General features: G+C 47.4%; 1 protein-coding gene across 1 annotated transcript in view; it reads left to right on the top strand.

Moving 5' to 3' along the window:
- Positions 1–12,614, top strand: part of LOC119404989 (uncharacterized) — a 180,376-nt gene that overhangs the window by 66,495 nt on the left and 101,267 nt on the right. Inside the window, 3 exon segments of the mRNA XM_037671736.2 lie at positions 2,398–2,506; positions 11,498–11,522; positions 11,524–11,568. Of these exon segments, the coding sequence (XP_037527664.2) occupies positions 2,398–2,506; positions 11,498–11,522; positions 11,524–11,568 (179 nt within the window).

The raw sequence follows: 12,614 nt of genomic DNA, 5'->3' as shown, positions 1-12,614 counted from the left end.
CACGAGAGACGAAGGAAAACGAAAAGAACAAACGGTCGTCACAGGACGTCAGAGATCTCACGCAGTTATGGCTGCCGCAGCGGCGACCCGCACGATCTGAAAGGCCTGTACGGGGTCGAGCGTGCCTGCTGTAAACAAGCAATGCAGGAAAGCGACCGCGCCGGGAAAAATACTAGCAACAAAGCCGTGGCCCTGCAAGGAGTGGCGACGCTAATGTGTCCATTAATAACGGGTCGCTCTTCAGGGAGCTCCGCGAAAGTGGCCGGCCCGTTAGATGGGGTTCGCCGGCTACCGCCATCGCTTTCCCCGTCTCTGAGACCGGCGGGACCGTTTCCGTTGATGGGCGGTCCTCCACGCGCCCGTTCGAATCTGGGTCGTCATCGAGAAGAGCGTTAGAACTCTTCTCAAGATAAAGAAAAAAACCGACTTATTTTCGTCATGCTTCTTCCGCATCTTCGTGGACTGTTCTTTTACGCTCGACTAGGTCTCGGCGTGGTGAAAGCGTTGTGGTTTCGCTCGGTGGTCACAACGACTGTTGGTGTCACTGCCGTCATTAGCGACGTGATAAGTGTTTCCGATGTTTCCTGGGTGGAGGAGGCTCTTGTTGTTAGGCGGCCCGAAGACAATGCAGACGTGCCAGGCTATTCTAGCTGTCAAGTGTTCCCCGCTTCGTAGTCCTTAACGCTGGTCGGCCGGACAGCGAAGCCGCTGTCACCGTCACTGTGATGCGTGTTACGAGCCGTGCCCTTCTGTAGGCCTAAACATATCCTTTACCTGAATAGGAACATTCTTTGCCTTAATACACGTGAGCAAATGTTTCCGTGCGGCTGTGCCAGAAGCGTTATTTCTAATAGCGAACCAAGGGTTACGGAGAGGGCGGGGAGGGGGGAATGGCGCTACAATTGCTCCATTTTTACAACGATGTTCTTGTTTCTGAATACCACAGAACGTTAAGAGGCGTTGCCCTATGTCAAGTTGGCGGCTAGGGTGTGACCAATGCCTGCGCACCTGCCCAAGGTTATAATAGTTCTCTGCTATCGCTGTGCTTATGAGAGCGAGAGACAGCCAGCTGACCGCAATAACCCGGAGTAGGAATTCGAAATCTTAGGTAGAGGTAATGCAGGCCCCCCCCCTCCCAGGCTGCATTACCCAGAGATAAGATAACGGGTAGGTGGATTGGGACATACCCGAAATGTGTTGTAAATGTACGCGGCGATGTCAACCAAAGGATACGTACGCCTTTATATGCCGTGTTCCACCTGATCAGAAACTCTGGCATATCGGTTAACTTCTGTCAAACAGACCTCGCAGGAGCGTCTTTTTCTTTTTTTTTACACAGGGGCTTCGCTTGCCTGCTGTTTGTTTCCTGAATTTTTCTACCGTCCTAACGATTCCTCCTTGTAGGCTTGAATCCATCCACTGCTAAAACAACAAGCGGGAGGTAAGGTCCAGGTCGCTTCTTAACCAGGGGTCCACTTCTGCCTCGGAGGGTTACCTTGATTCCGTAGGTCAGGCGGATGCACGTTACGTTTTTATATTTTCTTTTAAAGGCCACAGAGCCCCGTAGACTTTCGTGGCTCAGTACGTAATCCACTTAGCCATGATGAACATCGCGAGTCTTTTTTTTTAGCGCTTGGTTTTCTTCCTTCAATAAAGAACTTTACTTTACCCGTCTCGTATTCCATTGAATACTGTGTTACTCGCTGCATATGCCACCGAGTTTCGATTCAGATGGTTTGCGCCTTACCAAGCAAAGGTCACCGTCTTGTTCCTCGTATTCGTTATAGCTGCAATGTGGCTAACCAGTGAAGTTAACCAGTGAAGGTAACATAATATTATCTAGAACGTATATCTTTCACTAAAATTATACATGCGAATTTCAGAATAACAGTACAGGGCGCCACGCAAGAATGCTCCAGCATCACATAGCGAGCCAAGATAAAGATGAATACTAAAGAAGCTACTACTTGCCGTGAACATAGCGCTGTAAACTTTGTAACCTACCGTGGGGCTGATAACAAGTTGTGTACACCATTTATCTTACCTATGAGTAAATAAAAAGCACATGGTAAGTACACGTGAAAAACGATTGAAACACCAAAACAGCGTCTACGTCGAACGTGTTATACAAAAAAAGCGTGTGACGGTTTCAGCGTAACGGTTCGGTTACAGGGTTCACTTTCAAGTAATGACAAAGAATTATGAAGGTTACTGCGACAAGTTACACAATTAGGCGTACTATTTCATTCCATAATCGTTTGTGAAAAGAATGTGTGTATAAAGCAATCAGTTTTGAATTAAGTCTCCTGCAGCATTTGGGAACGTCTGCGGCGTCCGCAGTGTTATATCGAAGGTAATCTCGTAACACTTGTTTTTTTTTCCTTCTTGTTCTTGCAGTGGCCGACTTCACGCAGCAACTCTCCAAGTTGCACTCCCGCCATGCCGAGGAACTGCAACTACTCGTCGAGGCATTCCGGAAGCGGAACTCGGAATTACGAAAGGAACGGTACGCGCTTCCTCTTTTCGATCTCCATCCACTTGTACTCATGTGCGAAGCGTGCTGAGAAAGATATGTTCCTGTTCGCGTGCATAGGTTGGTTCACTTAGTCGTACTAATTAGGTTACTAATTAATCAGTAACGAGGGGTGCGAGAGGAACGCCCCGAAGCTCTTGGAAGCACTAACGCGAGCTCGAACTTCCCTGGGGGCTTAGCACTGTTCAATAGAACCAAAACTACATATTGGTAGACGCAAGTACGAATGACAAGGCGTGTTTAACTTGATCCCATAAAACGAGTAGTTCAAACAGAAATAAATGACCGATGCGGAGAAGACGTGCCTTATTTTGAAGTAACCTATTTTAATGCAGCAACGTCAAGTCACTGTTTGTGTGTGTGTGTGTGTGTGTGTGTGTGTGTGTGTGTGTGTGTGTGTGTGTGTGTGTGTGTGTGTGTGTGTGTGTGTGTGTGTGTGTGTGTGTGTGTGTGTGTGTGTGTGTGTGTGTGTGTGTGTGCGTGCGTGTGTGTGTGTGTGTGTGTGTGTGTGTGTGTGTGTGTGTGTGTGTGTGCGTGCGTGCGTGTGTGCGTGCGTGCGTGCGTGCGTGCGTGTGTGTGTGTGTGTGTGTGTGTGTGTGTGTGTGTGTGTGTGTGTGTGTGTGTGTGTGTGTGTGTGTGTGTGTGTGTGTGTGTGTGTGTGTGTGTGTGTGTGTGTGTGTGTGTGTGTGTGTGTGTGCGTGCGTGTGTGTAAGCTGCGAGCAAGCGTATGATTAAACCACTTTAAGCTCCAGATGTGTCGGATTTGATATCCGGTTCGTCATTCATGTTCGCGACAATTTACAACGTATACATGTTTTCTCAGTAAGATAACCTCGGTATCTTGTTACATGCCGGGATTTCCAGTATGTTCATTCCCATCTGCCTGTATTGCCCGCAACAAATTTCTAGGTCAGTTTGAAGTGACTTGTACCGTAGCGTCTCAACCGTGACGCCGAACCGCATAATGAATGCCGAGGCAAGGAGCTGGACAGGCACCAGTGGCATCGACGCCGCGGATTGGGGCCAGGCTAGAACAACGCTTGACCCGGCTCGCCCTCTAAGCAAGCGCAACACTGACGTCAGGAGTGCATTCGTTTGCCAACACGCCAGAGGGCCGTAGACGAACAACTCCGCAGCTTCCTACTGTTGCCATGAGAGCCAGCGCCCGAGCCTCCTCAAAATAGTGCCATTGACACAGCGTACGGAGCTTCCGCGGTAGCGAGAGCTATAGCCGATCGACGAAAGCGTTACTACGCTAGGGGAACATCAACATAACAAGTATACAAAACACGGGGATGACGAGCGGATAACATAACACAGCGGGCCCTCCTCGGGAGAGGCTAATATACGCGGCACGCTTTATCCTTCCTGCCCTGATCGCGATTCCGTGTAAGCCGTGAAAAGAAGACGCCGAGAATCGACGCTGCGCGTTCGCCCATGTCTCGGCGCGCCCGGCTCATTGATGCGCAGCCCTGCCGGCGTCACGATCCAATTACGTTCCGATGCGACGAGAAAGAGCACAGCGGCAGTAGCAGCAGTTAGAAAAGGTGGAGCGAAGGCCTCGTATAAGCCATTCCTGCGTTCGTGTGGAGATTTTTGTACGAGGAATGAAAGACACCCATTCGCGATTAGGTTGTACGTATATATACGAGGCTTCGATGACGCCAGAAACGAGGTTGTGGGACAAGAGGAAAAAGTTGGCTAGCTGTGTAGTGTGTAGGAGGACACCGTTAACAGCTACAAGGAAAAGAAGCGTTCGTAATATAGGTTATGCACCCTCTTTAAAGATCCTTATTCCGGGAAAGTGCAACGCCATTACAATTATCTCAAGTCTCGGGTTATACGAGAACATGAGGTGTATTGTGCCAAATCCAAATCGTACTGGGTAAATGGAGCTAGAGACAGAGAGAGAGGGGGAGATTTGTTAGAGGCAGCACAGAGAGTTCCAGGCGATAAATTAGCTTTCTACATAAAAGAGAACAAGTTTATTTGTATCAGTTTATAAAATTGTGTCTCGATTTATCTGCAAAGTATTGTTCTCCGCTTTGAAGGGAATCTCGAAACCGCGTCTAAGTAATCAGTGTATATTAGCTCGCTAAAGCCACTACAGCGATTACACCTCGTCATGGTTGAAATTTCGCAAAATCTAAAAAAAAAAAAAACAACTAAAGCGACAAAACATAGCTTCGACAGGAATAAATATCATATTAACCAATACACGCGTAACAAATAAAGCGTGCCTCTGAGTGTTCTTTATAAACGCACCCGCTTTAAGCGCCTCAAACCTGCGCATAAACAGGTAAAAAGCGTCGTCCCTCGCTACGCGACGGCGGCGTCACGCGTGCTAAAATGCAAACAAGAAAGTCAACCGCGGTAGTACGCGCTGTGCAAACACGATTTCTAAGCCGAGGAGCGAAGCCCTCCCGAAATTACCTCGACGGCACTGTACTACATGCGCGAGGTTCGCGTGCGCCTTGCTCAATCCGTGCTTCCGTACTTCTCAAACACCGTCTTTTGCCGTCGAAAGTACCATAAGGTTCTTGCTAGGCGGGTAAAGAAGGATGAGAAGGAAGAAAAAAAGAGGACCAAGGGGATGAAACCTTTCTACGAGGCAGCAATCTCGTTACTGCAAGTCGGTTCGGCTGCACAGCTTTGGAGTACGAAGGAGAAGTCTGTCTGCTTCAGGTTCACCTTTTTTTTTTTTCTTTCTTCTACTTTCGAACTCGGATGTCCGTGTATCAATCTATATATGCCTGTTCCGTATATTTCTTTTTTAATTTTTCGTGCGGCTTCTTCGAGCCTACGTTCAATCGTAAAGACACATGTTTTGGTTGAGCTCCGAATTCCAACTCACCCAAGAATCGCACCACTGCCACGTTCCATTAGCCCCGCACGCTATAAACTCATCCTGACAACGAGCAACTAGCGTACATATCACTGGTATATATATATATATATATATATATATATATATATATATAATATATATATATATATATATATATATATATAATATATATATATATATATATATATATATATATATATATATCGAAGCGATCGAACTTGGTAATGGGTCGTCCTCTCGAACACCTCCTAGTGGGTCGCCCTCTTCGGCTCTTTTCGAAGAGAACGCAACTCGCGCTGAGAGTCGGCCCCGCCTTGGCTGTCGCTGTTGAGTATCGTCGCCGCTAATAAACCTCTTTATAATATATATATATATAGATATATATATATATATATATGACGCAGCTGGTATATGCGCGAAACTTTCGGAATTCGCAGCCTCCATCCAACAAGTTGAGTCTAGAGGTTACGACAGCAACGTGTCTCAGGAAATTATTAACTAAGGCGCCTAGTAGCTGTGCTTTCTGAGCCAAGTTTGTCAAGCTGCACCCGAAACGAGCACTGGTTAGCAAGAGCGTGGACAACGGCGGCACTGTGTCCACAAGAGAAACAGTAGTAGCCGTAGGTCGATCTAGTCAGACTTTTTAGTCAGGCGCAACAGTCAGACTTTTTATCTCTTTCTTCCTTCCTTTCTTTTCTTTCTTTCATTCTCTGAATTTGCTACATGAAAATTTAGGCGTTGCTGTTGGGATGAAATCGCGCGTAGCGAATGATTACCGCACGCTTAGATCGCGCTCAATCTTCATCCGTATCGTTAATGGCGCCACTAATACTTAGCCAAATGAGCGTTGCACAGGCGAACACTTGAGACACTGAAGAAAACGATCTATTACGAAGTTCCCGTTGTTCGAAGAAAAAGCAACAGGTCGAGAGTAACCGCAGTAACGTTTGAGTTTATGTCGATGTTTCTACGGTCACCAAAGAAGGGGCAGAGACGAGACGACTCGAGTGGCGGCAAATAAAGGATTATACGAGACTAGAACGCTGAATAGAGTTCATTCTCGCCTCTCTCTCTCTTTTATTTCGCGCTACCGTTTTATTTCTTCTTCGGAGTCACGAAACAACTCGCCCAACAGAACATTTTTACCAAGACCCGAGTGTACTCTGCCCGACGGACAGAAATACATTTACGACTATCCGGACTTACGACAAAGTAAGTGCGGACGTGTGAGTGCGCCGTGAAATAAACAACAACAAAAGGAGAGGCACGAAAGGTCGCCGTGTGGGTCAGCAACTACAAGTTGTCGCCACCAGTCGCCTTTCACCGTGCACAGCCGTTGCGTGGGCTGCTTCCGCACACCCAAGCACGGCTCGAGTGTTCCCACACTGCCTCCACATTTACTGTTTCTTGTAATCTCGTTCCGCGCGCCTCACTAAAAGAAAGTTACGTTATTGTTTCCCAGGTAATGCTCCTACGCATTTTGTTTTACGCTTCCCTTTCCTTCTTTTTTTTGATCGCCCTCTCCCATGAGACGCCATTCCAGGGCGGGCAGAACAACAACGCCGGCGCCAACGGACGAAATACCGGAGGGAGCGCAGAATGTGTGCGTAAGGCGCGGACCCCTCATGTAGTTAGGTGCTGCGTAGTGATTACTGCCGTAAGGTACGTGACGCTCTGCGGGACACGGTGTCTCAAAAACTGCGATATCCTGCTGTTCATAGGTCGAGGGTTCAATTCCTGACGGCGGAGGCGTTATTCTAACGTGTGCTGAATGCAAGAAGCCGCATGTACCGGGCGCGTTGAAAGCCCTCGTGATGGTAAAATTAATCCGGCGCTCCTCATTACGGCGTATTCCTTTGTCTGTGCGCCAAAATCACTCCGATCGATCGATCAATCAATCAATCAATCAATCAATCAATCAATCAATCAATCAATCAATCAATCAATCAATCAATCAATCAATCAATCAATCAATCAATCAATCAATCAATCAAAGCTAAGATAAAACGCGAAGCACGCGCCAGCTCAGAAAAGATATCCCTGGAGCAGTGCAGTTGAAATCAAGGTGCCGTCTTCCTTTGACTCCTCGTCGTCCAAGAACGCACTGCCTTGTAATCCTTGAATAACAGGATATGACCCAAGCTACTTAACCGTCTCCATAACGTCAACGACTGCGTCTCCCCATACGCCACTAACGAATTTCACTTCTTTAAAAACTACTACAAATGAAACATATAGGGCCTATAAGATGGAGTCGGCCGGCGATTACGAATCGCCGACATCTTACTAAAACTTTTGCGCGACGTAGTACTATAGTTCTAACCTCAAGGCTTAACAGAAGCACAATTGTGTGTTATTGAGTTAAAACCATCATACGCACTGTCTTGGGCGCATACCGGAATAGATATTCCGCGACAGTAACGCTGGTATTCACAACACGCTAGACACTGACTCGTCACTCAATACCTTGTGTCAAATAAGAAACGGAGAATTACGCAGGCGCCGACATGTTCCCGCTGCCAGGTAGGCGAAAGACATTCAGACATCGCAGTGGAAGGTCTCAGCAGTCTTAGGCACAAACGCGTCGCGAGACGTTGCTGCAATCGCTGCTACCTGACATATGCCTCACATAATTCACTGGTTCTCGCTTGCACTGTACTAAACGCATTGAACATGTATAGTCGCAATGAACATGCAACATGTACATGCAACATTTGAACGTGTATACATGCATCGAACATGTCTACTGTCCGCACACATTCAAAGTACAGCATGGCTGAATTCCAATGAACAATATCAAAAGGCCCGCAGCTCTCAAAGTGACCGAAAACGACGCTCAAAGCTTGTTGCCAAATGTTTTCAAGTATATCCGTTCTGACAACCCACAGAGTATAAACTGCCGCGCCGTGTGTTGCTCAGATCTTCTAGATGCTATCGCAGACTTATCGGCGCTGTCACGCTGTAGTCAAGACAGCACAAGGCCCCTCTTTATATTGAGATAACCAGAACTTACCAGTGCGGACGTCCGCCGAAAGGCGACCAGCATATAATGAAAAAATTGGCCGCGTATCTGCGTGATTCGCTGCAAATGTCGTCGAAAGACGATAGTCGTCTTCTGGCCACTGCATGAGTCCTCCTCCTCTATGTTGAATAGCCGCATCTGGCTCATAGCATCGCAGGTTGCGGTGCAGCCCAAAAAACACTAGCATTTTCCACGCAGCCTAAGAAACACTAGGGTCTTTATAATTACGTATATATCTATTTTCCAGTAAAGGAACGCACTACCTAATACTTATGTATTGATCTTGCGCCTCAGATATGCGTAACACATGCTTTTTGATCGACAATGTTCACAAATATGAAGGCGGTACCAGTTGAAGATGGCTGGGCGTTCCGCAAGTGGCTAAACTTTGGCTGAGTGGCTGAATCGGGTAACAGACAGACAGGCCATAATTTCTGCGTTTAAGTTCCCCAAGAAAGACTATCGTCTTTAAAAGGAAACGCATCCTTCACAGTGAATAGGTCCAGAATTCCGTCAACGATTACATAATGAGCCTACGTAAGGTGAATTATTCGCTTTAATTTCATAAAACAGGTTGAGGGCTATAACAGGTTAATCGTGATAATTTAGTCAAACTGAAAAATTATTCTTTGTAGTTGTTTATTTATGAAATATTAAATACTAGTAGAGTAAGTCGGGAGTAGCTTGGAACATATGATATTCTTAAGGTAGATATGAGTTTTCGCAACTTTCGCCCTACGGCAAAATGAAGATGCTAACGGCCGAACAAGTCGCTCCCACGCGCTACTCAGCAACATATTGAATACCATGGCAAGTCAGCCGTCACACCGACTGTCCAATTAGCCAGGATTGAAAATCGATGCACACATTTTCACCGCGAGATTTATGCGAGTAAGATGTATGAATGAATACCTTCAAATAAATTATGCAGCTGTGTTGCGCCCGAACTCGCAGTGACGCTCCGCTGCTTTCGCACCGCGTCGCTGCACGGAACTAATGGGTTGCAGCTTGGTAACTACACTTGTATCTTCGCGCTCGTCCTTCGACGCTAACCCAATTTGCGCGCGCCACTTTCTTTCCTCTGCCCCGGTGTAGCGAGTGCCGTCCGCGCGGTTATGTGTGCCGGGCTAGGCTTGACTTGCCTTGGCTTGGTCTAGCTGTGTGCGTCCTTACGCGAAGCACCCAAGCTCTCGCTTCACTTCTTGAAGACGACAATATTTTCTTCGACGCACCTTTCGCAGAAGACGCGACAATGTTGTTCGAGGAAACGCAAAAATTGTCTGGTTCTTTCTTTTTTTCCGACTGCTTCTTTCGTTAATTTTGTTTTGTCTAGCTTTTGTTTAGTGTTCAGGTAAACAAGGTGTACCCAGACAAAGAAACCACTTCACTTTACTCAGTCACTGTGGGACCTTATGATTACTTCAGGAACGTTGAAATGTGGGACAGATTGCGCCGTGCAGAGTAAGCTCTGAGCTTACACATAATAACATTTCGCTTATCCAAAACAAAAAAATTCGGCGCAATATCTGACGCTGAGTGACACTACGTGAAATAAACACAGCTGCGACATCCAGCGCTAGTCACCTTCTTTCCGCTCGAGAGAAGTGACTTCGAACGAGTCATAAAGTGAGTCCCAATACTCGTCATAGACGGATAAATCGACAGTTAAGCGGACCGCGGCCTGGTTAAATCTCGCTCCAATACAGGCAAAGCCGGTAAGGAATGCAGGTTTGCCAATACTCGTCATAGACGGATAAATCGACAGTTAAGCGGACCGCGGCCTGGTTAAATCTCGCTTCCAATACTGGCAAAGCCGGTAAGGAATGCAGGTTTGCCAAGACTTGCGCCACTAAAACCAGCCATATCATCATCATGCGAAGACGTGCAACGAGGCAGGCCTACTTAGCTGTCCAAAACAAGATGGCGGCGCAACTGAAAGGCTTAAGAGCTCGTGGGGTAGGTAGCCTTCTCAAAGGAATACGTAGGCGTAGTTTCTTATGCGCTTAATGTAACATGCGCTAAGTTTTTCGTAGCTTCAAACACGAAAATAGTCGAAAGCCACAGTTCCATCGGCTTATCGTAGCTTCATTTTACACCGGAGCTGTATATGGAACACTCGCTTTATTTGTGGCGTCCGTCCGCGTGCGTCCACTCACAGAGAGACCACGTGACCTCCTCCGCGGAAACAATGACGTCACACGATGGCTTAATCGTCAGTCAAAGGTGTACTGATCCCGGAGGCAGTCCGACCGGTGGGCCGGTCATGGAGGGAACACAGCGCAAAGAAATACGGGTACAAGGAAGGCGACGCACACACAGCGCTTTCTTGTACCCGTCTTTTGCGCTGTGTTCCCTCCAATGTTTGACCAACAAGTCCAAGCTTCGCCGCTAGATCATGGAGGCTGTGCAGAACGCTTCAGCGGAGCGGCAAGTATGCGTCGACCGCTCGAGTATGAGAACGCCTGAGGAGCAGCGCGCTTTCCAAGTACGCCAACGAGAGCAGAGGCGGTAGTGCGCCAGTCAGCCCTCTGGTCATTCATCTACACAGGGCGGAATGACTCCAACTTGTTTTTGTACACGCGAGGTGGCGTCACGTGGCGCAGACGTCTCCCAGATGCGTTCCATTCTCTAAACGGCTCGTGCTCGATGCTGTCTTCTGAGTGGCGTCAACGTAGATTACCAGCGGTACTTGCAGAATCAGAACACGCCCATAGCGCCAGGACACCGTATACTGCCAGATATGCGGTTTCCTTTGGACGTCGGGCGTGGCAGGGTGCCCAAGCGAAGTTGTCACTTGGACGGTTCGCTCATGTGGGCCTGTATACGCGGCAAAGATAGCCTGAAAGTAGCGCGAATTCAAAACACTTCGCCCACGTAATGGGGATACCTGCTTGACAGAACATTAAGAAGTCGCCTTGTCGAAATCGCTAGTTCCCTTGCCTCGTCGCCACCTTGCCTCGTCGAGTTGATAGTCTGTACTCCGTGGTTTTCTGCCACTTAAGGTCGTCGTGACATTGCAACACGAAAACACATCAACTGATCCAACTTTTTTTTTCTTAATTCAAGTTGGCCCTTATTTCTTTCTTTCTCGCAGGCCTCCGTACCACAGTAGTCTCTTCAAGCTGTTGGGAAGTGCTTCTTCAAGAAGTTGAAGTCGACTCCCAGGTAAGCAATGCTATCTATCAAAATATTTTCCCGCATACGCATAATTCTCGCGCACATGCATTAACACTCTCTTAATGTCGTTGGGATCCGCAAAGTATGTGCAAAATTTTCGCTGAAACTTTCGCTTATTGAAACCAATGTGAAACGGTATTAGGATAATGGGCGGCTATCTTTATCTTTCGTGTCTCTAAAGTGTTCTGCCGACTGGCTCAAAAAAGAGAGAGAGAACGATAGCAGGAAAGGCAGGAAGAGGAACTAGCTTACAGGATGTAACCAAGCTAACCTTTCCCAGTTGTAGATTACAGACGGTTTGCTACTCCGTACAGATATGCGAATACAGATACTTGATGCGCTCGCAGTTTGACATGACGGGGAAAACGCCTAGAGAAAGGAAGCGCTAAACAAGTGCAGAGGTACGCGCAGCTATAAGGAGCTTACACGCTTTATCAAAGATGTGATATCAAGAACGGAAGCGACAGAAAGAGAAAGCACACACGTAAGAACACACGCAGTACATGCAAGCGCTTGCGCAGTACATCTTGTCACAACTCCAGGAAGTTTCCAAAGTGAAAACAATACCTTACATTCCGCAGAAAGGGCGTAAGAGTCTTTGAAGCTTCATCGTGTAAGTGCTCGCGTGCCGTCATCCCGAAGGGACGGAGTCGAAACATCTCAAAGCGTGTCTCAAACGTATTTCTTCCTTTAAGGCTCTCCTTAAGTGTTGAAGTTAATGGTCAGTTAACTTAGCTTAGCTAACTCAGCAAATGCAGGCGATGGAAATCTCAAGAACGACTAGACAATAAACTTGGCTGCTTTTAAGCAGCGGAGCTGTCAAAGCCGGCCGTAGGGTGTAATCCGTGGACTGTAGAAGCCTCACCGAGCAATGACGTCACTGCGCGTCGCCTTGGCAACCCATTGGTACTCGTGTCACGGCGCCAAAAGCGCGGGAAACGCATGGCTATGCTCGCTTGAGCTTGGATACACCTTTAATACCGATCGATATGTAATCGATATCCAATCAATGCCGATCGATAACCAATCAATAC

This window comes from Rhipicephalus sanguineus, chromosome 9 (genome assembly GCF_013339695.2).
Source record: "Rhipicephalus sanguineus isolate Rsan-2018 chromosome 9, BIME_Rsan_1.4, whole genome shotgun sequence".
Lineage (NCBI taxonomy): Eukaryota > Metazoa > Arthropoda > Arachnida > Ixodida > Ixodidae > Rhipicephalus > Rhipicephalus sanguineus.
The sequence above is the reverse complement of the archived record's forward strand: the minus strand, read 5'-3'. Positions and strand labels throughout refer to the sequence as shown.